General features: G+C 37.8%; 1 protein-coding gene across 1 annotated transcript; it reads right to left on the bottom strand.

Moving 5' to 3' along the window:
- Window positions 1-4,531: 4,531 nt before the first annotated feature.
- Window positions 4,532-10,121, bottom strand: Z-ISO (15-cis-zeta-carotene isomerase). Its single transcript, XM_089153154.1, has 4 exons — window positions 9,587-10,121; window positions 6,832-6,978; window positions 6,425-6,634; window positions 4,532-5,664 (listed from the first exon to the last, which is right to left on the bottom strand). The coding sequence occupies exons 1-4, from the start codon at window positions 9,992-9,994 to the stop codon at window positions 5,329-5,331; spliced, it is 1,101 nt and encodes a 366-aa protein (XP_089009280.1). The 5' UTR covers window positions 9,995-10,121; the 3' UTR covers window positions 4,532-5,328.
- Window positions 10,122-27,614: the final 17,493 nt, after the last annotated feature.

The raw sequence follows: 27,614 nt of genomic DNA, 5'->3' as shown, positions 1-27,614 counted from the left end.
TCTAGCTTTTTGTTTCTGAATGATTTCTTGGTCGGCAATTCATAGAAGGCTAGACAATGAAGGATCACTTATTAGCAAACATTTTTGGAGTTGGTAATGAGAGTTGTGAGCATTTATTTTTTTATTGTGATTTTTTGCAAAAAAGGTGTGGTCAATTTGTTGAATGGTCATCCCAGCCACTTAATTAGCTGTTGAAGTGATGAGATTAAATGGGTTGCAACCCATTTTTCAAGAGGAAAAGCAATCAAATGCTCAAGCTTTAATGCCATGGTCTATTATTTATGGAGGGAAAGAAATAATCGCCTTCATAACAATGGTGTGCAGAGACGGTGGAGTAGGTGCGGACGGTGGAGTAGGTGACTCATAGAATCATTAGACTGGTTCAACATCGGTTTATGGAGGATCCCTTAATGATGAAATACTTGGTGGCTATGATCGCTGGAACATTACTTGTTTCTTTGTGAATTACTTAGCTTCAATCCATTATTGGTTGTGACCTCCTGATGGCTGATTGGCTGTGAATAGTGAAGGGTCAGTGTCAAACAACTAGGGAGGGTATGGAGATATTGGAAGGGATCAAGCAGGGAAGGTCATCTTTGCACTTGCAGTTGGTTCATTGGAAGACAACATTCTCATATATGAGCTGCAGGGGATGAGAGCAAGCTTGTTAGAGACCTTGAGGTGTGGCTTTAGCACGATGGAGCTTTAGTGTGACTCTCTCAATGCTGTTTAGGTTATGAATGGAGAGACCAACCTTCCCTGGCATGTTATGGGAATTGTGGAAGATATTTGGAGGTTGAGAGACGGGTTGGCCCATTTTCGGATGTTTCATCGATTTCATGAGATCAATCGTTGTGTTGATTATTTAGTGATATTGATTTCGGTTCCTATGGTGATTTGGTTAGACACGAGCAGTTTGTCCGATAAACTTCACAAAATGGTTTGTGAAGAAATAAAAGATAAATGGTTATTCCATTATTAGCTTTGTATTAACTTAATGATTTATTATTATAATATTCTCGCCTTTGAGGAAAAAAAAAATAAAAATAAATGATTTATTAAATGGGTCATTTTGCCCATCCTAAACATCATGGTTTTGTCTTCTTTAAGCATGGGATGACATCTTTTCCAAGAATATTTTAAAATAATACTAATGATTAAAAAGATGAAAGTAGACCCAATCATCCCTTATCCACATGGGTCACGTCAATTGGATAAAAGTGAGAAGTGGTGTAAGAGTAAAAAATTCCAAAAACTAAGTCAAAGCAAATATAGATGCAGTGATGGAATGCTTCACCGCCGCCGCCACCAAAGACGGAGGTGAAGGATTTAATCAAACACTTTACCTTAAATAAATTATTGAACCTTAGACTCTCAAGTAGTTCTTTGATAATGGGGGCACTATGACTTGGTCCACAAAGACCAAACCACCCTAAATGAGTTTCAATATTGATAATGGGGCACTACTACCTGGTCCACAAAGACCACACCACCCTAAATGAATTTCATTAAAGAGAGGATAGACCTTGGTTCAACTCTAATGTTGTCTTGTTGCTATTTAGTGGTCATCAGTTTGAATCAAGAAACAATTAATTTCAATGGGAATAAAATCTCTTGTGTTGCATCCAATTCATGTCCCAATAACTAATCCTGTAATCACAGTTAGTTCAGGGCCGGCTAGTATTCCAGGAAGTCACCTCCGAATTAAGTTAAGTTGGTCGGGGAATCAGAAGAAAGCTCCAAGCGAAGCTTGCTCGGGGATTATTAAAAAGATTAAATCCAATTGTCCCTTACCTCACGGGTGTGACCCCCTATTTATATCATGTATGTTACCTTCTTGGTCACTGACGGGATCCTAAGGGTACGCCTTATTGTCTCCTTGATTGGGACCCTTAATGGAAGGTTTCCCTTTGAGCAGATTGGTTTTCTTGTTTTCGTTATTGTAAGTGTGTACAGAAATAAATGCCTTTTGACAATTATGACAACTTTTTGATCCAGTTGTCAAATTAGTTCGCCTTATGGACCGAGTGATGAACCAAATGTGGTCTCAAGTGAACCATATCCATAGCACTATGCTTTATGATTTTTTGTTTTATGATAAGTGTTTCATCTTAGAAAATTTTTAACTGGTGGTTGGTAGATTCATCATTGAGTTGGCATACTATTGAAATGACATATCCACACCATTGAAATGTTGCTTAGTTGGTAATAAACGATAACTTTTAGTGAAGATGTCACATGTTTGACGTTGTGGTATCTGTAATAGTCTTCACTCTCTAATATAAAGCTATCAATTTCACAAAAACAAAAAAGACATTCTCTTTTTTTTTTTTTGGTAAAACAAAAAAGACATTCTCACAACCACAAAGCATCCAAGATTAAAAAATGAAAGATGTGTATTGCCTAAAGAGGGATAAGAGGAGTCTGGATCACCTCCCTATCATGGAAGAACAATGTGCTTCCCAGACATTTCTCCACCACATAATAGTAGTGGGCCCTACCTATAGATATTGAAAAAAAAAAAAAATCAAAGGTGAGAATCTCAATGAATCCAATATGGACCTCATCATTATTGTGTGAGTCAAAACTTTCGGGAAAATACATTGTTCTTCCCTGACGAGAAGCTGATCTATATCTATTAAGTGAGAAGAAAATACAGTCTTAGACAAAATGGTCAGCATGTAAGTGTAGTCTTACATTATTTTCTTTCAAAGGCATGAGGGTATTTTGGTCATTGTACAAGTAGACACACTAGAAATCCAGAATATCCAAGTCTTTAGGTGTTGTCGGATTTTGGGTGTGGAATGTCTCAAATAGTGTATTGGGATTTTCGTTAGCTTTTGTGTGTAACTACCAACCGAAATAAATGAAGAAAAGTGGCCGGACCCCGGAGAGCTTCAAAGTTAGCAAACTTCAAACACACTCCACCTTTAAATCTTTAATGTCACTCTGACCTTTTACCAACACCTCAAGTTAAAAGCTGCACATATTACACTTGTCAGACACACTTCTTTCTTTTGGTGACTAGAGTAACAAATGAAGGGAATGAGAAGAAAAACGAGAAATTAATTAATTTTTTATTTATTTTTATATTAAATTTGAAAAGACAATTGTAATTTTAGTTTCATCCATAACAGATAAAGATACTTTGAGGGGTGGCTGGTTTGCTTTTCAAAAAGATGCAACAACCACATAACTAAAACTTTTCACTGAAATTTTAATGGTGTAAGTTTTGTAATTTTAACTGAAAGTTTTGGCCGGTACACCAAAATCCATCATCTTTGGTGATCATTCAATGTGATGCATTCCTTTCTCTTGACTCAGACAAGGGGGTAGTTGGCTTCGCAGCGCATAGACAGAAAAAGCTCATCGCTGCCATGTCTATACCAGTGACTATATCCTCTGCACTTGCAAGTAAAGCCATAGGTGTTCTTGAGGCTTTGAAGTGGGCACAGGAGCAAGGTTATGCGAATGTAGAAGTCCAAATGGACCGTGTGGAGTTACACAACTGGATGTTGGGCCTGAATACAGGGGCGGAGCCAGGATTGAACATTGGGGGGGGGGCCGAATGTATGTGGGCCAATGTGGGACCCGCTGTAGGTCCCATCTCATAATATATTATTATATTTTAATGTGGAGTCTATATTAAAAATTAGGTAAGTTAATAGAAAATTCGTGAGAGGGAGAGAAAGGAATAATTTGAGAGGAGGTGAATACCGGGAAGATTTAGGAAAATTCCAAGTTTGCTTACTATTTCAATATTTTGTGAGCGTGTGAGAAAAAAAAAGAGAAAAAATAGGAATAAAAGAGGAGATTCATGAGAGAATAAATAGAAATGAAAATAGGAGATAATATATAAGGAGAAATTCATGGATCATGAGCTAGTTTTTAATTAGAATTTAACATTTTATTCCTTAAAACTAGGGATTTAATGATGACCATTAGATAAAGATTATGAATGACATTTATACCCATCATTTTTATCCTAAATTTTTATTTTTAATTTTTGGAGGGGGGCCAAATAGTGGTATTTCACAATTAAAGATAGAAAAATAAGGAAGAAAAACAACGATATTTACAATTTCAAAAAATCCGGGGGGGGGGCGCCATGGCCCCCTCCGGTCCCAACGTGGCTCCGCCACTGCCTGAATATGAATTGGCCAAGTAAAATTGCATGTTCACTGAGAGGCATAACGGAGTTGGAGATGGGCTTCATATAACTTTTTTGGTATTCCTAGCGAGGAGAACTCGTTTGCTCATTCCCTAGCTCGATAGGCCTTGTCTATTACAAGTTGAACTAGCTAGTCCATTTCCGATTGCTGGATAGTTTCTTGTAATCGGGTTCGGTGTGCTTTTCTTGTGTTGAATGAGGTATGGTTAACAAAAATAAAATCAGTTTTGGAAAAGCTAAATGAAAGAAATGATTTTTAAGGGTGCCTCGTACTTAATATGTTTTTTCAGAAGGTGCATGGAAAAGACTTTACTATTTTTTGAAAAAGTGACACGTGGACCACCAACCTGATCAACTGCCCCTTCAGATAAAGGGGGCAGCTTTAGTTAACCAAAAAGAATATAAGATTCAGCTTGAAGTCTATTACAACTACAATTCAAAAGAAATAATTTATCAACAAAAAAAATTAAAAATAAAAATAATAATTTAAATCTGGGACCAATCTTTGGTTCGCTGATGATGTTCCACAAAATAAGGAACTAATGAAGGTTAATAATGGCGTTTCCTCACACGGGCAAGGGTGGAACCCACCCAGGCAGGCTTTTCAAACAGGGGAAGGGCAGTAAAAGCATCACTGCCTGTGAGGATGGAGGGAGAAGAGTTTGAACTAAGGAATGCCTTTTGAGAACATCATCATCAGCTGGCGAAAATAAATGGATAGATGCCATACAGTTTCTCTATCAGCTTCTGTTATGTGGTTTCACAGATCAGCTTTGACAACATGAGAATGTGGCAGGACAAACAACATGATTTCACACTATCTGGTGCATATATTCTATTGAATTGATCACCCTGAGAGAGCACATTTTGGATGTGTTTAGTGGAACACCCAATTCTAAACAAAAGCTTTTCCTTTAATGTTTCCTTCTCCTTCTAAGACAAATTGTATCCATATGTAAGAGCAGACAACTGGAAAACTGTTAGAAGCATAATATAAAATGGTTGCTTGTACAGTCGTACCTCTCACCTGAAAAGCATTTCTAATTGCTTCAGTTCATGTGAACCTGCAAAACATCTTCATTGAATGCACAAGATAGAAATATACAACTTCAAAGTTTTATTTGAGGTATAGATATGAGGAATGAGCCACTCACATCCTACCAATGCAGCCGAAAACTTGCAGCCTGCATAAGTGGATGAGCCCAGTATAAACCTAGTGTAAATGCTGTTATTGTTAGGTATGGCAACCGAATGAATTCCTTGTAATAATCTTTTGGCAACTTTTGACGGCCATCAAGGATAGCTGCAAAGGGTAAAATACTTGTTCGACGCTTCACAACCTCAAAAGCTTCTCCATAACGCAAAGCCAACCTCCTGTCACCATTCCACACACCAAATAGATGGTGTCCAATCAAACCAATAGATGTTGCCACAACTACAGAGTTGCCAATCCAGAGTGTGTGAGCCAAGCACCAGATCACCTGCCCAACCATCTGAAAGAAAAACACCAAGTTTGGCAAAACTGACCAGGAAATCCACCCGCCACCCGCCAACCAAAAAAAAAAAAAAAAAAGCCACTCTGCTCCAAAGAAACAAAAATCCAACAAAGACAGATTATTTGAGTTTTTTCAGTGCTTCCACGATGTTTGTCCATTTCAGAAACCAAGACATGAAGATGAATTGGATTCCCAATGATAACTCAGTCTAATCTACACATTATTTTATTCACTAATCAAAATTGTTATTCATTATTACAAAATCCAGACTAAGAGGGATAATGCTCATTCAAAAGGTTTAAATTAGTGGCTGGGTAATGTGAAAATTAATCACCACCTTAAAATGTGGGTTTTTCAAACAAGTCTTTCCAGAAAAGAGATTATAAAAGCTAGAAGACAGAAGTGGCTGTGATTAAGCCCTGCAGAGTGTTAAGTGTCTCCCACCTATGCGATTTATACCATAAAAATTAAACCCAGATGATACAAACTTCTTCAAGAGAAGAGCCCCCCCCCTTCCGGACAGTGGAACTCATGATCTCCTAGCTGTAAGGCACAATCCTTGCCAAATGAACCATACTCTTGGGGTTTAAAGAAGTACGGCTATTGCTTGGAAATGGTACCCGTAGTTTCTATTAAGATTTTCAGTTGGGCAGCATATTCAGCCTACAGAAAATAACTATTTAAGCCCAACAAAGATGCAGACAACCAAAGAAGCAACCATATGCATGAATTCAGCCAAACCAAGAAAAATATATACCTGTGGGTGCCTGGTGATTCGCATGACCCCAGTTTCCCAAAGATGCATTTTAGGCTTATCTACAGCTGCTACCTCTAACAAGTTGAATGTTGAAGGATAAAGGAGGTAGAAAGAGATGAAGGATGATATCCACACTAGTTGATGGACAAAAGGAACACTGTGGAGATCCCACAACTGCACTCCATCATACCGATGATTAATGAAGTACACCTGATAATCATACTAGCCTTCAGAAAGTTATAGGAAAGTTCAAACATGGCTACCAACTCATTGCTATAAGTTCACATTTTTTTTTATCTAAAAAATCTAAGAGATCATGAAAGAAAGCATTAGTAACAGAATACCAAATGGAAAAACACAAGTAGGTTTATCTGTTCTTAGGGAAGGGTAAACAATTAATAACTCACAACAGTGCTAACTGCCAACGGTAGAGAGATCCCTGCAAACAGGACACGGTAGGCACGTTCTCCAATTAGTTTCTCTCCTAAATCTCGAAGACTAGCCATACCACTGTGGATGGTAGCAAAAATGAGAATAAGAATCAACATTACTACCTGCAAAAGAAGGCTGGAAGTCAAATGAAGTATTATGTGTGTATGCACCATTTCGTGCAGATGATAGCAAAAACTGAGTTGATTTGGGATTTGAAATATTTTCAAGAACATGCAGATGCATTCAGCATGTGTTCACATATGGACAGGGGGAATCAGCAATGAGCTATGCAGATAGCCAGTTTGGCAACCAGGTTGAGAAAGCTGGCCCAATCCTAATCAAATTGTTTAGAATCCATCAATTAGAAACCAACAAATATTTGTCTTATTGGTGCCAAGACAGCACAAGGTCAGCAAGGGCAATTGCCAGTAATCTTAAGGCCTAGATGAAGCCAAGGTGCCAATTCAAGAACATAATGGTCCAGTATTTAATACCAATACCAACAATGTTGGTCAGTTCGAAGTATTGCTTCTCTTTTCTCCCTTTTCTTTTAGTTCTTCATTTTTCTTACTTCACTTCTTTTCCTTTTTCTCCCTTTTTCCCCTGAGACTACTCTGGGACCTTGACACTCGGTGACCAGTCATCCATGGCATATCATGCAGCCTGGTAGCTTAGGCAAGAACTTAAAAACCACAACAAAGATGCTAATGCATTCATCTATTGATCCTGTCATTTTCAGAATACAAACTCCTGAGGCTGAGGGACACAATAATATGATCTCTTAAACAATTATACTGTTGATTAGGCATATTTAAGAACCTTTCAGCAGTCATGATACTTAATACAACACAATTTTTGTAAAATGTGCCTACTAAGATAAATTTGAAAAAGAAACCAAAAAAGAAAAAGAAAAACATAGCACATAATTGTAACCCATAAAAGATGATATTAACATGTGATCAAGTCATGGATGCTTTTGATTCACAGGAGAGGGGGGATACCAAATTATGTTGGGGACCAAATGACCAACCTCAACTTGTACACATGAGAAATGTAGGACAGAGGCTGTAGGGGATCCTAAGAGCAACCTCAGAAGAGGACTTGAGCAGGAAGCATTGAAAATCCATCTGCAATATGGATTCCAAAACTTGAGAAGCATTGAGAAGGCTGGCCAGCTTTGGAATCTAAACCAATAATGCTTGGATGATAATTGGGTCTTGCCAATCTGTCCACCACAAGCTCCAACAATGTTTGTATTGCTCTCCCACAAACTGTGAAATCAAGCCATTCTTGCTTCCTTATCATCTGCCATGCCATGTGATACAAAAGTGCAAAATCAAACCTCAGTGGCAAACCCCCATGCTGTAAAGGCTCCATTGTTTCTCCCCAGAACCCAAAGAAAACCCCATACATTACACACAATGTTCCACTCTTGTTGTAAGGTACTCAAATTGTGAAGTATATTCAGCATTTCCTGTCACATTCCTCATAGAGTTCCCCTTCCTTCATCTTCTTCAGATCTTGATCCTTCTAGTGTTGTTCGTAAAGATAGGTGTTTTTGTCCTGTTTCTAAAGTGTTTACTACCTAATTTATGCTTGTTTTCAACATTTCTCTTCAGCTCATCATCATTTTTCTTGTCCTTATCTTATCTCTCCTGTTCCCATATGGAAGCTCTTACTATTGTAATGAATTCTCTAACCAAGTGGAATACTTGGAACTTACTTCCTAAACAAAAGGAAAAGAACTTGAGAACTCTAATAGGAATTTTCTATATCTATCATCAAAATGATACTACTAAGCATTTGAAGGCTAGACTTGTCACCATAGAGTACTTAGGGTGAAGTGTTCTGTCATGGTTCAATACTGAATAGGATGGGTACAAGGTGAGTTGGTATTATCTACAATTAGGATGGGTACTACCTATTGACCTTAATTGCAGCAGCTATCCAACTGAATAGGACCTATGGATTCGTTTTCTGCATCTTCTCATGGCCTTTTTTCACTTCCAAGCGACTTAACATGACATTCTGCAAAACAGTCACATACATTGCTCCACAATGTGCCGTGAGCATAAGGTGTGAAAAATATCTTGTGCTCAAAACTCAAAAACAAATCTTTAGTCAACCCAAAGCTCCTTTCCAGGGCTTTAGATATCTTCCAATTCCAAAGATCGGCTGACAGTTAAAAACTAATTTCCACAATTGTTCAGATTATTTTATATTGGTGTAGAAACCATATTAGAGGGATTATCAGAGATTTTGAACTTCTTAACCCAAAAGTGGCCTAATTTGCATTCAAGCAGTACCAGCACCTAAATAGGTTCATGACTAGCACAAAGCTTCCTTCACTAAAAAGTTTGACCCATGCATTAGAATTCCCATGAAACTCATAACGACAAAAATAAATCCAGCCCTACTTCTATCATTTCCACCAATTACGGTGACAGCTATAACTACTAGATACAAAACTTCTAACTGCATCACTAGTAAATAAGAAAGCACCAGGGAATTTGAGCTCTTCTCAGTCCAAAACTGGTTTAATTTGCATTTAGATATGCCAGTAGCAAACAAGCTTAATTTTCATGAGTAGAACACAGCTTCTTTCTGTAAAAATCAGACTAACACATAAGCATCCTTATAACATCCCGATACCACCACTATTTCAAGGAAGTTTGGTCACAGATTTAATTCAAAATTTGTTTTCCCTAAAAGAAATTAACGACATCCCACCTCATGACTCTCCGAGAGGCTTTCAACAGCATCAATGAATGCCCTCCCATACCCAGTAGATGAATCCAACCAAACCACATCAAGAACAAAAAGAACAACTCCTAAAATTCCAGAAAAGTAAAGCCAAGAAGAGATCTTTTGGCTCCCAACGTCGAACGCAGCTGCATCCTCACCGACTAAAGTCTCATCCGAGACTTGATTCTCAGAGGCTCCAACGAGAATCTTAGTGGATAAGCGACAGGAATTTAGGAAAAGATTAGGGCTTTTCCTTGTGGGCCTATCGAAAGTAGAACTTCTTATGGATTGTGAAGGAGTAAAGCTTGAGGTCTGTCTGAAAACGAGATTTCTGCAATTACGATGGTAGGAGTAGAAGGGAAGGTTCGAGAAGAGGAGTGTAGAAGCCATCATCAGATGAAATTGAACAGCAAGAAAAGATCAATCCGCTTCCCAGTTTGCAACGCATTACTCTTTGCAGTGTGAGAGAATTTGGAGGGAGCAACAGAGCTCCTCATCTGAAATTCGTTACCTTTCTCTTTCAAGTAAATAATATCACAAATTCACAACTCACCCTGGTCTATGGTCCATTTACATTCTTCTCCTTAGATTTCTTAAATTAAATATACACCCCTGTGTTTGCAAATTTCTATGTTAATACCTTAGACATTTTTTTTTATTAGGTTTACAGTTTACACTGCAGCATTACTTATCATATTTTAAGGTGAAGACCAACAACTGATTTTTTATTTATTTATTTATTCACAATTTCTTGAAGATTATTGTAGTGTGAAGGTAAACTTTTCTCTCTTCAATCCATTCATTTCTTGTCATTAATTTTAGTTACCAAGTTCATGGGTTTCAAATGTACTTTGGTTAACTAAAAATCTTACCCTCTAGTTTTTCTACAATCTTTCTCGCTAATCCATAATATAATATTCAAAGTCAAGTTTTTAGTCTCACACGAGGTGGATATGGAAGTTATATTACAAGAAAGAAAGAAATATACAAGTGATAAATAACTCCGAGAGGTGGCTCAGTTACTAAAAGACCAACGCTTCCACATAAGAGGTTAGAGTTCAAATCCCTTTGGGGCCAGGGGCGAAGTCTTGCTATATTAATTATATAAAGCTTTTCTAAGGATTAGATGAGATATGCGCAAGCTGGCCTAGATGTACCTCAAATCCAAAAAAATATGGCTTCATAGGTATTCTCATAGTGTAGTTGAAGCCCATTTTAAATTAGTTATATCCTTCCAAAAAAGTTCTGATTTCCCACCGACTAAAGAGTCATTTAAATTAAAAGCAAAATAAAAGAACAACAATTAAAATACCATGTTGAAATAGGGAATCAAAAATCCCAACCCACAATAACAGTGCACCCTATGCACCTAACCCACTGGTTCCACTCTCAATATTTTGTAAAGACAAATTTATGAGGTATAACGAAGTACCAGGAACAAATCATTTAGCAACCAACATATGCCTACTTAAAGTTGAAATCTAGGTTTTCTTGAAGCATACCATTCAAACTCTTTAGCCATCAATTGAGGCCAATGAATATCCGCCTCTAAAGTTTCTGTTTTCGCTGCCAACCTTGCAAGGTAGTTTGTGACTTGTGAGCAAGTTGGTTTCCTTGTAACACTGCGAAATCATCCATCGGATAGCAAGTAGATATGCACTCAACTCTCTCAATCTTTGCAACCTCCACCATGGGATCTTCTCACCTTGAAGCAAGACTACAGCTGCCAACCGCTGATGTTCATGTTGTTATACACTTATGTATAACCTAAAAGATTCACCCCCACAATGAGGTTTAAAAATCATTTGATGGTTTATTGATCTCAAAATTTCTTTGAATTACCTACTTTTGGATTAGGAACAATGGAAAAAAATCGTCTGCTGTGCACATCTCTCTGCTGTGCACAGTAGTGCAACTTCACAAAAGGACACGTGTAATATACCAAATTAATGATTCAGATAGAAACCATTCAAAATGCAAGTTTAAATGGAACCCATCCTCTACCCGTTAGAAAACCCGATTTAACTCTGACATTTCCTCTCTCACCTCCTTCTTTCGTTCCTTCGTCAAGAAAACTTGAACTGTCTTCTTCATCGCCGTCAAAGGAAATTGATCTCTATTGTTCGTTTTTCTTCTCTCCAGCGTTGTGAATGAAAAATCAAACAGAATTCCAGGAAATTGTAGAGATTATTCTAATGGAATTTGAACTTTCTCTATTTGTTTATTCTCCCCAAATATCTTGTCTCATAAACAGTTTCTTGCCCTTTTTTTTTGCGTAAGATAAATGCTTGTTGCTTCGAGTCTTTAGCAAATGACATCATACCAGAATTGCTTGGGGTCTTGTAGCAATTATCATTGGAGGTGGGTTGGGGCTTAAAAGGTAAACCCAAAAATAGAGATGTGCAGTTGTGCTTCTTCAAGATTCGGTTTCCAGATTCAAGTCTTTGAGCGACGAATACTCATCTAATTCCTGCATAGCTGATTCTTTATCAGTCATGGTTGTAGCAATTTAGATCGAAAGAATCCAGATACGAAACCTCCTCTGTTGTAACCAGAAGAATCAGTGAAAGATCAAATACATTGTCGATCAAGGGTTAAAAACCTTAGAGTTCTGATCTGGATTGTAAAACATTGTCATTCTCAAACGTACTGATTCATTAGATGATTTCTAATATCAACAAAGGCGGTAGATTTGTATGACTATTCATCAACGGGAAGACCAAAGAGAAAATTCGCACGCTTCCATGCTCCAATCAGTTCTTCAGCTTTTGATGACACGATCATTTTCTTATTCTCTGGATGAACAAGATCCTTTGACGAAGAACGAGCAGCAAACAATGGAGCCGTAGTTTTCTCTACTTCGCGGAAATGACAGAGACAATTATTTTTCTTTGACGGAAGAATGAGGAGGTGAGACCGTGAAAGAGGAAACGTCAGAGTTGAATCAGGTTTTCTAACGGGTAGAGGATGGATTCCATTTAAACTTGCATTTTGAATAGGTTTTTAATCTGAATCATTAATTTGGTATATTACACGTGTCCTTTTGTGAGCTGTGCACAGCAGACGATTTTTTTCCAGGAACAATTGAAAAAGAGAAATTTAAAGGATTTCTTTTGGGGTCATCAATCAACCCATGCATGGGAAGGGGGAGGGGAAAGGTGTAGAGAGATGGAGCTCAAACTAAGAGCTCCTTAGTCTAACTGCCTCTACATAAGAGATCAACTACCACCAACGTGCCCGAATTGACCTATCATCAGCAAGCCTACACTAACATCAAATCTACCATCCTATAAAAAGGGGAAAACATCATCCACTATACATAGCTCTCTCTGTGCACAACAGTGCACTTAGATGCCAAACATTAGGCTGAAAAACAAAAAAATTACAAGTCTATTTTGAACTTTTTAAATTTGAAATCATGCTTTAAATTTCAGCCTATTGTTTGGCATCTAAGTGCACTACTGTGCACAACAGAGGATTTTTTTTTCCTATAAAAAGAGAGAAAAGTGAAATCAACAATTTAGTCTTCTATATTTTGCTATTTATCAGCTTGCATTAACAATCAAATCTAGCATCCTATGGAAAGGAAGAAGAGTGAAATCAACAGGTCAATTTTCTATATTTGAAATGGAAAATATAGAAGATTGAAGTCCCAAGTTTTTTAACAGACCAAACCCTAATGGGTCACCAACTATAACTTGGATGTAGCTGATGGAATCGAGGTATGATCTCCACACCTTTGAAGTGTTAAGTATCTGGTTCATTTTCAAATAAGGAGATTTCCTCATTGAACAAGTAAAACTTCTGATCATTAAACATGATCCTTGCTTCCAAATAAAGATGGAATAATGTTTTGGAAGTTCGAATACTTCAACCATCATAGTTCTGCAGAAGAACTCTTACCAGTAAAAATGGTCTTTGTAATATTGGCACTGAGAGAGATTCATTAGAAGTTCTACTAGAAGCCACCACTAAGTGAGTCGTCATCTCTGCCGGACCTTGAAATACCCAGCTAAGAAAATCTATCAAAATGCAAGTTATCCAGAAAGAAAACGATAAACAAAAATTAGAATTCTGAGACATCCAATGACATGTCTCACTAAGTCTGAATTTACGCACAAGCTCATTGTTTTGTTTTATCAATATTCTGAATTTGTGGGGATTGTTGGAAATTTAATTTGTTTCTTAAAGAGTAAGATTAAAATATTTTGTGTTTTACTGAGAAGCTTTAGAGGTGACACCTGAATAGCCATTGGGTTTTTTGGAAAGATTTGTTTAAATGGCTAACAAAACGAACCTTAAGGAAAAAGACATGGTTTACGACATATTTTTTGGAGATATCTCTTTGGAGGTGTCTCTTCCTCTTCTAAATAAAGAGACAAGGAAGAGACACTTTGATTGAGAATTGGTTCCTAATTCTATTCTAACAACAATTTTAAACCGATCTTACCCTCTTTGTTTTTCTATTAAAATGAGTGTGCTTTGTTGACGAGCTTGTGAATATTACCTTCGGACCTTCTTTGCAAGTAGTCGCCATGGCCTACTCGTCTGCACAATAAGTGGGCGTTCAAATACCTAAAGAGAGTATGTTTTCATCTAACTCAACTCATGTACATGTTCATATTGGAAGATGCAAGATGGTGAGCCGATCTCTTCTTCAATTTTCACAAAGATATTATATATCGCTCCAATCATACAAATCTAATACTTTTTGTTTTTCATTACCGCCCCTATGCTATTTTCAAAAGTTTTTTTTTTTAAGAGTTGGGGGTGGGGGGAGGAAGGTGTGACTGGATGGATGTTTGAATTCAAAACCCCCTTGGACTTACTACCTCTACACTGCAACCACTATGTCTAAAGCACATTCACACATTTCCTTCCCTTGTTACTTGATTTAATGTCAATCTCACTCCCTCTTTGTTTGAAAATCACTAAAGTTCCACCATATGCATCAAACATGACAATCAAATCCATTTCATACGAGGAAAAAATAAACAAGGAGATGACTTCACAATAAATTTTCTTTAGTCCACAAATTCCTTCATTCATCCTCTTTTTTTTTTTTGCAAAATAAAATACATAAGAGTATGTTTTGTGATTTGATGACTACATAAGAAATAGTAGACACGAAAAAACAACGATTCCTTTACCGTTACACAAAGATCTAGGTTCAATTAATATATTAAATAACTGACACCTCAAGAACCAAATCACAATAAAATGCTAACCACAAGACTTGTGTTTGATGTTGTATTATTTTTAATATAATAAAATATGTTTCATTTTATTGGATTTGTAAGTATGGAAAACTTTCCTTGATTTATTTTAAGAAAATGTTTTATTATATAGTCTCACATTGGAAACCGAGGTGTCGGAATCCAGGTTAATTAATAGGTACCACCTATTAACTTTAATTTATAATAATGAGACAAGCCAGTGCGTGTGCAATGTATGAAAGAGGACGGTGTACCGTCCGAGCGCACACGCACGCGCGACGTGGGCTGTTAGGCGTTTGTGGCACACTTAGCACTTAGCACGCTTCGAGCGAGATCAGATCTGAACCGTGTGTTTTGATCAACGGTAGATCTAGGGCGATGGAAGTAAATCCATGAATATCTGTTTGAAGGTTCAATATGGGCTGTTAGATCGTGCGGCCGAACGATCCGACGGCTCATATTTGAACGTCAGCATTCGTATCCCTACAGAAAGGTGCACCCATACGAACATAATCATGAATTGTTCAGAAGAGGCACCTCAATGCCTATAAATACCTTCTAGCTTCACAACAGCAAGATATACAAAAATCCCGAAGTCTTCTTTGTTCTTGAGTTTTGTGAATACTTAACAAAACTTGAGATATTCAATTCAAAGTTGAGTTTCTTTGTATTCTGGGAGACGGTTCGCAGTACCTCATCGTACCTTGATATGATGGCAAATTACGTCTTAAGGAAATCGATGTTGTAACACGCCTAGAAGTTCTTACTTTCATTCTATGATCTCTTGTTCCATTGATTCTCAGTTGCCATCTTCAGCATTAGTCAAAAGATATTTAAGGTCAGAAAAGCAACCATTAATTAGTCATGTGCATTCACGGGAGACCTTTTACCTAAAAGTTCACACTAATAGCTGTAGCAACCAAGTACAACGTTTGAGCACAAAGCCCCCTTGGTCCTTTCATCATCTATTACAAAAGCAATATCTCGCGTGATTGGAGCTGTACCCCAACAGAAGGAATTCTTCTCTCTGCATTAGCTTCCACTTCATGGCTCAAATGGCTACAGACAAGTAAAAGTTTGTTCTAAGCTTTTAAGTTTTCACTAATGCTGACAATCACTTTTATAACAGAAAGGATCAGGTTTGACTATGGTCTTGAGTTCAATTCCCTCATATGCATGCCTCATCTTAGATCTCAAATGAAGAGAACATCTTTCTCTTATCTTATGAGCCCTGCAACATTGCCTACCAGGAATGCCCACCACATGCTTGTTACCCTGTTCAAGAGGGCATTAGCATCTGCAACATCCAGTAGATTGATGGACACAGCAGATTACCCATACACTGAATAAATGATCTTTCAATTGAAATAATGTGCAAGAAGGAACAGTAGATAAGGGTTGTTGTGTTAGCCAAAAGCTTTTACCCCACCATTGACCAACCATGCTTTTAAGAATCTTTAAACTTGCTCCCTCCCTAATAAAATAATACCCAGACTTTAATATAAAAGGAAAAGCTAAGACTATAAGACTGAGATCTGTAGTCCAGCTGTGTAGCAAATTGAGATGACTATAAAGGTTTCTGTTTCACACTATTCACAGGAAAAAAACAGGAGGAAGCCGTATCAATTCTTGTCCTGGCTTGGATCAGGAAAAATGAATTGAAAAACAGGGAAAGGGGAGAAAAGAAGCACAAGTAATGAATTGACAATTCACAGACAGAGATAATACACCCACCTCACCTCCCCTTCCAGTCTCAACATGCAAAACCCTACCCACTGCACATCATAATACTGAAGAAAAATGAGCAAGTGAAGTTAATGGCTACTACCCAACATCCACCCACCTTTGATAGACTCTCCAAGATTAGTTCAGCGGCTTCAGCCATTATCCATCCATGGCCAAATCAAACCAAGCATCATCATTCACCACAGTGGAAACCAAGGAAATGTTAAAAGGACTGGCTACATCTTAGATGGGATGCTTTATTACTTCCACCACCCCCAACAAAAAAATTGTAATCAAATGACTGACACAGAGAGAGAGAGAGAAAGAAAGAGAGGGGAGCCTGGGAGGGGAGGGGAGGGAGGAGACAAATGTTTCATTTTTACCCCTTATTTTATTCTACAATCCAGTAACATTACCAATAAATCTTTGATGTATCAACGTAGTAATGGATTACACTGGGAAGGGCAGCAGACACAGTCACGGACACCAAGACAGCATTAAGACATAAGCAATTATAATAACTATGAGAATAATAATAAACAAATAAGAAAGAACAGATATTCCTTTTTCATCCTTTCTTCATTAAGACCTACAGAGCTACAACCCCTAAACTTCAAAAAAAAAAACCCCAAAATGAAAGGTAGAGATTTCGAAGAATAAGCTGGAAGAGAGATCAAAGATGACATCCAAAGCAATTACAGGTCTTGGGTGTGAAGGAGCAGAAACCAAATGGCCTGTTTGGGATGTTGCAGTTGATGGCATAGCAGCAAGGAGAGAGCAAGCAGAGCCCTTTCGGCCCACCACAGCAAGTACACAGAGAACATATCTGAAAGGTTCCCAAACGCCGCCTAGTCTCATTTAGCACCAAAGACCCAACCATTCCAGGCTTGATCAAAGGCTTCATTGTAGAGCTACTGTTTTGCTCCATCAAACCCTTCAACCTCGCAAAATAAAAACCCATTTAGAAAGCCATTACATCAAAACCCACCATGGGAAAAAGCAAAATTGAAGTGAAAAAAGAGGGTTTTTTAGCTAAGCATTTGAGAGACTTACATGGGCAAACCTTGCTTGATTGATATTGATGATAAAAGCAGCGACTCCCAGTAAGAGGAAATGGTAGAAGATAAGCCGATAACCAGGCATTCCCATCTCTGTCTCTCTCTCTCTGTGGCTTTCTTCCGAGAAAGTGAAAAGGAAGGAGGAGGAAATTTTTGAGAAGGGAGAAAGAAAGGTTTTGGGATTTTACTTTCTGGGGGTTCTCTGCTTCTTCATAGTATGTCAAACAGTTTTACATGTAAATGTGGGTGGTACCTACATATTTAATGGGGAAACCAAAAGGTGAGGAAATTAGGTGTAAGAGGACTGTGATTTGAAATGGGTTTTTGTATTTGTGGGGGAAGATGAAGTCCAGAGAGAGAACAAGGAAACAAACGAGAATGGTACTTGGGACAAAAGAGGTGGAGCTTGGGAGGGAATAGAGTAGCTATTTTCCACTATTAAGCGTTCACACACACACGCTTCACGGGACAAAGAGAAAAATAGAAAGCTATCTGCTTTCCCTAATTAAGGCAAATGGAATTTTTTTCATTAAACAGCGTCCAATTAAAAACATGGTGGCAACACAAAATTTTACCAAAAAAAGAAGAAATTTTTCAGTAACCTTTAAGCCCTTCGAATTTTGATTGTTTAAGTTTACATTCTTATCCTCTCCAACAAATGGAAAAGCTAATATTTGTAGAACAGTAGAACTGAGAAGTACAATTTCAATGCTATAGTTTTTCTTTTTTCTTCTTAGAATTGAGGTTTGCTCAGATTTGCTCACTTGCACCGTGATTAAGTGGATTAACACCTCTCATTGGTCAGGTCGTGGGTTTCATTCTCTTCCATGATATATTATGTAATACCTCCATCCCAAATATATAATAATCGTCTGTAGACATTAACCTTAATTGACAGGCTTTACTCTAACTGATCTACCTAGCCCAAGGCACCAACACACTGAATCAACCCATCAAACCTAACCTACCTCTACATTCCCCAAGCCCTAGCCCAACCTACTTTATTTCTAGCACTAACCGAACCCTGCAGTTACAGTCTATTGGTCCATCATACACAACCACACTTGAACATATCCACACCAAGCATCTCTTCACCCAACCTTACCGCGGAGACCACCCCCTAGCCTGTTGATTGCACCCAACCTACAACCAAACCTACCCAGCAAAAACAACCCAATGCAAAGTGGCCTAGATCTTCCACAAACACTGAAACTATCACCAACAACCCAGCACCCATGGAGCAAGAAATTGGAGGGGTGAAAGGTAAGATTGCTCTACCATGCTGGTAAGAATATGATCTGCGGTGTTTTCCTTACCTCAATATGTTATTTTTCACTTCAAACTACCTAAGGCAATTCAAAATCACATCAAGAAAGTCTCGGCAAATTTCTTTTGGGGGCAAGTGGGAAATTAATCTAAGACACATTATATAACTTATGATAGAATGTGTAGATCCAAGTCCAAAAGGGGCCTTCGTTTCAAAGATCTTATCTTCAAAATATGGCCCTACTTTCCAAGGTAGCATTTACCAAGACTCTTGGGCATGGAGAGGTATTTATGAAGGCATGAAGATCCTGAGCAAGCACTTGGTATATATGGAGGACAGAGTTGGGAACACACATTGATACCTAGAAGGCAAAGTGCTAGCTTTGGCTAGTGGCTATAAAGTCCACTATATATACAAGGCCGAATAGTGATGAATTAAAATGGATATCTCAGATCATTGATGAAGATAATAGGGCATGGAAGAGGGAGTATATTCAGCAAAATTTCCATCATAAAGATACTAATAAAGCAATACTGAACATCCAGCTTGGTATAATATTCCCTAATGCATGAAGACAACAATGTTTAGGAACGAAAAATTGGAGTTTCTGTTCAATAATAGCTACGAGTACTCCAACCTCAACAGCCTCCTCTTTGTTTTTTCTTCCAACAATAGCTATGGTAATTCCATCCAAACACAATGTCCCAGTTACTTTTATGGCCAATACTATTGCAAAGGTGATGCCAACAACAATGTCAGACATGATTGTGTCAACTTCACCAGCAGATGCCTATCTCATGTCGTTTCTTATGTCTTGAGCGCTCTAGCAGCGCATAAGGTGGGAGGATTTTCAATGCGAATTGTGGCATTAGGTTTGAATTCTACTCTTTTTCAATACCGTTTCACCACCTAAAATATCCTCTGCTGTATATATATATATATACCAAATGATTGGCTGAAAAAAGTAAATAAATATGATACTATTGAGGATTTTTAAATTTTAAATCAGCCAATCATTTGGTACAAAAATGTACTGTTGCAACAGAGAATTTTTTTCCGTTTCACCACCACAGCCCCACCTCCTCGTATAAACAAAGTACCAATCCTCGTGAGTTATTACTACTTTTAGAAAATCATACAAGGAATTTTTTTTTTTTGGCCAAAATGAAATTTATATTAAACTCTCCAATCTCAGACTGGAGGTTGAAAGATCAGCATGAACAAGAAAGGGAGGTGGGGACAGCCACCAAACACGACTCAACATAAATTTTCTAGCCCCTCTAGCTAGAAAATCGGCAAAGCTATTGTTTAACCTATTTACATGACAAAATTGAATAATACGAAAGTGTGTTTTTAAGCTTATTACATCTCCCAAAATACCTGCACTAACCCAATCTAATGATTGAGCAAACCCATTAAGGGAAGAAATCGCAACTTGGCAATCTGAAAAAATCACCACATGGGAGAGATGAAGAGAAATAGCTAAATAAACACATGGGAGTCTCTAATGGCCTCACACTCTAATGCCAAAGCCAAAAAACCAAAACTTGCAACAGATTTTGCCATCACAAAGTTACCACCAGGATCCCACATCAAACAGCCTCGACCACCGAACTTTGTGCTAGCATCCCATGCACCATCGCAAAATATTTGGTGACACATTTGTAGTGAATGAGGAGGTGACACAGAAACCGATTGCATCTTTGTGGATGAGGCCTGCACCAAGTGAATAGACATACTATCAATGTCATTCAACAGTTTAGACAACATGGTAATTGATTTAGTCAAAGATGGATATATTCCCTTTAAATAAAAAGTAATTCCTATCATTCCAAATAGTCCAAAGTAAAGCGCTCCAAATGGAGTGAATCCAACCTGATTGGTCAGAATTACCAAACTTGGTATTTACAAATTGCATCCAATCTTGTAGAGTTTCCCCATGAAAATCCCTACTATCATGTCTCAAAACTGATGCTTTCCAACAAGCCATAGCATGATCACAATGAAAAAACATATGTGAAATAGATTCAACATGATTCATACATAGAAAACACATAAGAGAAGGGGAGCAATTCCTTAAAAAAAGATTTTGGTTTGATGGTAACGCATCATGGGCCATTCTCCAAAGAAAAGATTTTATTTTTGGAAGAGTGTTAATTGACCACATTTTTTTTGGGAGATGAATGAGCTTATGTTAGTGTTAAAGAAATAACAAGAAATAACATAGTATTTTCTATAAGCCACATGGCAGTACCTTAGTGGTTGTAAATATATTTGTTGTGATCGCTCTTTTGTATAAATAACAGTAAATCAACTTTACATTTGATATTTGAAGGTTCTTAACATTGTATTAGAGCAAAAACCCCAATAGTCGAACCTTTTCGATGATACCATGTTAAGGCTTGGTGTCCTCATTTGCTTCCATTGTTTAGTTTTTTTAAGGCTTGGTGCTTCTTTGGTTACTTTTTCACTGGGTTCTACAATTTGATCGTTGTTGTTTGTCAGCTTTGTAATCTTGCTGGACATGTATGCTCTCAGTGTCCTCACCGTTTTGATCAAGCTTTCCTTGGTACGTATCCATTCTCTGTTTTTCATTCTTCTTCTTTCTCTTCTTCTTTATGGCTTTTGGATTTAGGGTCTAACAATCATGTGACTGCAGACATATCTAATCTTGCCATTTCTATTCATTTTCTGGATTTGATAGTGTCTTTGTTGGAGATGGTAATGGTCTTCACATCTCTCATGTTGGTTCTTCAATTTTTCATAATTCTGGCCATTCTTTTTCTCTTACTAATATTCTCTGTGTTCCTGGAATTAAATATAATCTACTTTATGTTTCTCGTTTTTGTTTAAATAATCATGTGTATTTTTCTTTTGATTCCTCTTCTTTCTTTGTGAAGGATTCCACCACGCATCGCACACTTTGCTCCGGCCAGAGTAGTAATGGACTCTTTTTCCTATCACTACCTTCTCTTGTATCCATTCCTGCTTCAGTTACATCTTCTTTTGCATCTCCTGCTGTCAGCAATATAGCTTATCTTTCGGTCACTGATTGGCATCATCGTCTCGGGCATCCTCTTGATCGTCGTCTTTCTTCTCTACTTAAGCATCTATCTCTACCTGTTTTTGGTAAGTCTGAACCCTGTGATGGTTGTTGCAAATCTAAAGCTTGTCTTCCTTTTCTTCCTTCCCTATCCACCACTTCTGCTCCTCTTGAGCTTATTCACAGTGACCTATGGGGTCTTGCTCTTGTTTCTTCTTTTGATTCTTTCACATATTACATATTGTTCATTGATGATTACTCTCGTTATAGTTGGTTATATCCCATTAAAAATAAATCTGATGTGCTTGCTGTTTTTCTTTGTTTCAAAGCATTGGTAGAAAATTTCTTTCAGTTGTCCATTAAATCTTTTCGTTCTGATGGTGGTGGTGAATTTTTAAAATTAGCCTCTTCTGTTTTTACCACTTTTGGCATTTCACATCAAATTTCTTCTCCTTATACTCAAGAACAAAATGGCACTTCTGAGAGGAAACACCAACATATTGTGGAATCTGCTCTATGTCTTCTTTTTCAGGCTAATCTTCCTGATAAATTTTGGTCTGTTGCTTGTCAAGCTAGTGTTTATCTTCTTAATAGACTTCCTTTATCTTCTCTTGGTAATGTTTTTCCATTTCATTTTCTTTTTGGTACTACTCCTGACTATTCATATCTGCATAATTTTGGATGTCTCTGTTATCCATGGTTGCGGCCCTATTCTGCTCATAAAATCTCTCCTCGCTCTCTTCCTTGCATTTTCTTGGGGTATTCTCTCCATCATAAGGGATATAAGTGTTTTGATCCTTCTACTCAACGGCTCTATATTTCTAGACATGTTAAATTTTTTGACAATGTTTTCCCTTTTGCTACTTTGTCTTCCTCCAATCTGCCTTCATCCTCTCTCTCCAACTGGCATCTTTTTGTCCCTTCTATTATTTTTCCTTGTTCCCAACCCTCTACAGGTGTTTCATCTATTGAACGTGTGCTTGGTCCTACCACTAATGTGCCGGTTATTCAACATGTTGATGCTGTGTCTACAGTTCCAACACATAATATTGTTGCTGATCCTATTTCAAAATAATAGAGTTGTTTCGGGATCTACTGCTGAAGGATGTTCTACTGCTTTTTCTCCTTCATTTGGGCTTTCAGGATCTCATCATTGTAATAATTTTGACACTTTATGTACACGGACTGCTAATGACACTTACAATGCTGTTGATAATTTTTTGGATGCATCTGCTCCTATTGATGTTGTTGGGCCTGCAACACTTGATAAAAATAATCCTTTTAGTTCTCAACAACCCACTTGTGTTTTAGTTGTTAATGGGCCTGCATCTGGTTATCCAACTCAGCCCATTCATCACATGCTTACTAGGTCCAAGACTGGTTCTCTAAAGCCTAATTGTAAATTTACTTTTGTGGCCTCAACAAATGATGTTTCTCTTGATCCTCACACTTATGCCCAAGCTGCTCGTTACCCTCAATGGCGACGTGCTATGGATGATGAGATTAATGCACTTCTACAAAATGGAACATGGGTATTAGTTCCATCCTCTTCTTCCCAAAACGTGATTGGGTGTAAATGGGTTTGTCGGAATCAAACAAAACCCCGATGGATCTATCTCTCAATATAAAGCCCGCTTGGTTGCATAGGGTTACCATCAACGCCCTGATTTTGATTTCAACGAAACCTTTAGTCCGGTTGTTAAGCCCACCACCATTCGTCTTGTTCTTTCTATACCCGTGATGCAATCATGGACCATACGGCAATTAGATGTTTCAAATGCTTTTCTTTATGGTGATTTGGATGAGTTTGTCTATATGACTCAACCACCAGGGTACATTGATGCTTCTCATCCTTCTCATGTTTGTCATCTTCGGAAATCGCTATATGGACTTCGTCAGGCTCCTCGTGCTTGGTTTCTTAAGCTTAGTACCTTTGTGATTTCCTATGGCTTTATTGCATCCAAAACCGATACTTCTCTTTTCATTTATCGGTCTTCTACAGTGGTTCTCTATTTTCTCATCTATGTTGATGACATTATCATTACTGATAATGATCCAGATGCGATTCATGGATTCATTCGAGCTTTAGGAGGCTCTTTTGCTATCAAAGGATTAGGTGACTTACACTACTTTCTTGACATCGAAGCTCACCGTTCCAAGACTGACATACAGTTGACTCAACATAAATATATTTTGGATTTATTAGTCAAAACCAACATGCAATCTGCAAAGCTGGTCTACACCTATGACCACTGAGGCACTTTCTACTACATCTGGTTCTCCTTTGGTTGATGGTACCTTGTATTGCCAAACAGTTGGTGCTCTTCAATATCTTGCCATTACTAGACTTGATCTCTCCTATGCTGTTGGTCGTGTTGCACAGTTTATGCACAATCCAACTGACGTGCATTAGTCGGCTGTAAAACACATTTTGCATTATCTAGGTGGCACGTCTCATCATGGTCTTTTTCTACGGGCTGATTCTTCCATGCTCCTTAATGCTTATTCTAATGCCGATTGGGCCAGTAACTTGGATGACCGGCGATCTACCGATTGGGCTAGTAACTTGGATGACCGGCGATCTACTTTAGGGTGCCAATCTTATTTCTTGGTGTTCTCGCAAGCAGAAAACTGTTTCTCGTTCTTCTATGAAGGCAGAGTATCGAGCGGTTGCTACCACTACTATAGAGTTAGTTTGGTTCCGCTCCTTATTGGGTGAACTTGGTGTCTCTCTTCCACTTCCGCCTACTATCTGGTGTGATAATGTGGGTGCTACCTATCTTACGGTCAACCTTGTTTTTCACTCTCATACGAAGCATTTAAAGATTGATTTTCATTACGTTTGCGAATTGGTAGCCTCACGGCAACTTCATGTGCGTTTCATCTCTACTCATTCTCAACTTGTTGATTTACTCACCAAAGCACTCTCTCGCTCTCGCTTCTTATTACTTCATGCCAAGCTCACAATTATGGACCTGCTTCGCTTGAGGGGGCGTGATAAGGATACCGTAGTACAATAAATCTTTTGATGTATTTCCCTTTGTGTCCTTCTATATACATTATATATACATGTAATCTATCTAAAGTCAATATACAACTTTACAGTATTATCAATCGCCATGTTTTCTTTCCTCCCCGGCCTTTCTCTTTTTCCCTTTGGTAATGAATCTTTTTATTCATTAAAGAAATAAAAATATTTTCTCATTTATCTAAATCTAAAGGTATTCAAATAAACCATTAGAGGCTATTTAGGATTGTGCTTTTATGTCATAAAGTCAGTATATCACCAAATGAAGATTGCTAATAGACACAATGATTTTAACTCAACCAACATTTGAAGGGAAAATTACATGGCCCCCATTATTTTTGGGGTGAAACTAGGGATCTAACCATCTCCAAAATTACATGGCATCCACATGTATAATTACAAGTTGGCCACAAATAAATTTTGCTGCTAAATGCGGGTAAAATTACTTAAATGCCCTTACTCGTGTTTTGAGTAATTTAAAAGTTAAATTGTAAATTACTCAAATGCCCTCTAGGCAAGAAAATAATAATAATAATGCCCCCAATTTAATATATTCTCATACCCAACCTTTAGGTGGTTTCACCCATCTTCTACCTATAACCCCAAAGCAAACTGAGCTACTTTACCATATTCTGAATTCAATGGTTTCAATAACCCCCAAACCTGTTTGCTTTGGGCGAGCTTTAGAAGATGGGTGTCGCAATGGCTCTATTTGCGATATTCCTATGTATTATTTTGGAGATTTATAATTCTTCCGTTTCTTGGATGGAATTTCAATGAATTAGGTCTATAAGAACCATGAAGTCTTAATCTTTCAACCCAAAAACATTAGACTTATTTGTGGCAACAAAGGTATAACCAAATTGCCCATTACCCAACAACTTCCCCGTTGTATACTTCTTATCGAAATCCTTGGCATACCCAAAATCCATTCACTCCCCACAAGGAAGAACCCCATTAGTATGCCCTCAATTGGCCTTTACCCTTCAGTTGTAGTGTTGTTGAAGAGGGTGGAGTAATTTAATCAAACAGCGATCACTCCATCATCATCGGCGAGTCCGGTTGCTTCTGAGAGATTTCCAAATACAATTTCGGATTCCAAATTCCTCTAGAAGAAACTAGATATCAAAAGCAAAAAGTTAGATTCCTCCGCCTAACTTCTCCCTGAACTTATGTTTTCTTCACTGTTTGCTTGAGATTTACCCATCGATTCATCTGTTGAGCAATATTTTCACTTTCTCATTGTTATTGAACACTGTGTTTGGGGTTTCTGGTCTAATTGTCATTTACATTTCAGATCGGTAAAAGTTAAACTGTCATTTTACTGGTCTGTAGTAGTTAGAGTGGCGATGAATGGATGTAAGTGCTAGGTTTGGTTTCTCAAACTACAGAGGTGAAGGGGTTTTACTTTAATGGGATTTTTGGGATTTGAGGTTCCTAGGGTATTTGGGAACTAGAACTGGAGGTAGCATTGGATTGGGTTAATTAACAGTGGGTGATTGAAGAAGGTAGCAACATACTCTAAAAACCTAATCAGCTCTTTCATGGTTCCCACCTAAATATACCTATTGGGTCTTTAAGAAAGAATGACTCATCTGGACCTGGAATCACCGGAGTTGCTAGACATTAATAGCGGCAGTGGTGTCATTTCAATGCTCCATCCCTTTTTCTCTTTGTGGCTAACAGAGAGGAAGAAAGAGAGAGAAGTGGATATTGTGGACATAACAATAGTTGGGGGGGGGGGGAGAGAGAGAGAGAGAGAGAGAGAGAGAGAGAGAGAGAGAAATTGGGGTAATTGCAGAGTAAAAATGGGGGTGGGGTGGTTGCCGACAAGAGAAGGTGGAGGCAGTTGATTGCCGGCAGGGGAGGGCATGGGGGTGTAGGTAGAAGATGATGAAGGGATAATCATCTTCACCCACCTAAGGGTTGGGTATGGGAGGGTATTAAATTGGGGGCATTATTGTCATTTTTTTACCCAAAGGCATTTGGATAATTTTAAATGATTTAAATAAGGGTAAGGGCATTTTATAATTTTATCCCCATTTAATAGAAAAATAATTGTGGATAACTTGTAATTATGCATGTGGGTGCCATGTAATTCTAGAGATAATAATGGGTGGTCACCAATTTCACCCCAAAAGAAATGGGTGCCGTGTAAATTTTTCAAAATGTATTCAATAAGTGAAGCCATGAGATGCATTCATATTGGCTTATTGTGTGTTCAATAAAATGTAGATGACAAGCCCACTATGGTGAACATAGTCCTTATGTTGAGAAACTACTTAATTACTCCACCATCACCCTCACAACAAGCATTTTTTGTGTGAAGTAGAACAAAACTAGAAAAGTTTATTGAAGGACAAAATATGCAGGATGCTATATCAAGTCAATATATAAATTTATAAATAAAGTGTCAATCACTAGGTTAGAGCCATGAAAGAATGAGAGGTTCAAGGTGATGTAGAATACAAATGAGTGCATGCCAGTCATCAAGCTATAAATATGTCATTGACATCAAAAGGACACATTCTACCCAAAAAAAAAAAAAGGACAAGGTATGGAATTTGGTTTATTCTTTTGACGAAAAAAAAGAGAGGTGAAAACCTTATAGCCAAAGGTTAACAAGAAAAAAAGAATTACAAAATCGGCTTATGCAAGAAATCTTTTTAATCAAAA

This window comes from Hakea prostrata, chromosome 4 (assembly GCF_041222555.1).
Source record: "Hakea prostrata isolate BN-2017 chromosome 4, UWA_Hpros_2, whole genome shotgun sequence".
NCBI classification, from domain to species: domain Eukaryota; kingdom Viridiplantae; phylum Streptophyta; class Magnoliopsida; order Proteales; family Proteaceae; genus Hakea; species Hakea prostrata.
Note: the sequence above shows the minus strand (reverse complement) of the source record. Positions and strands in the feature narration are given on the sequence as shown.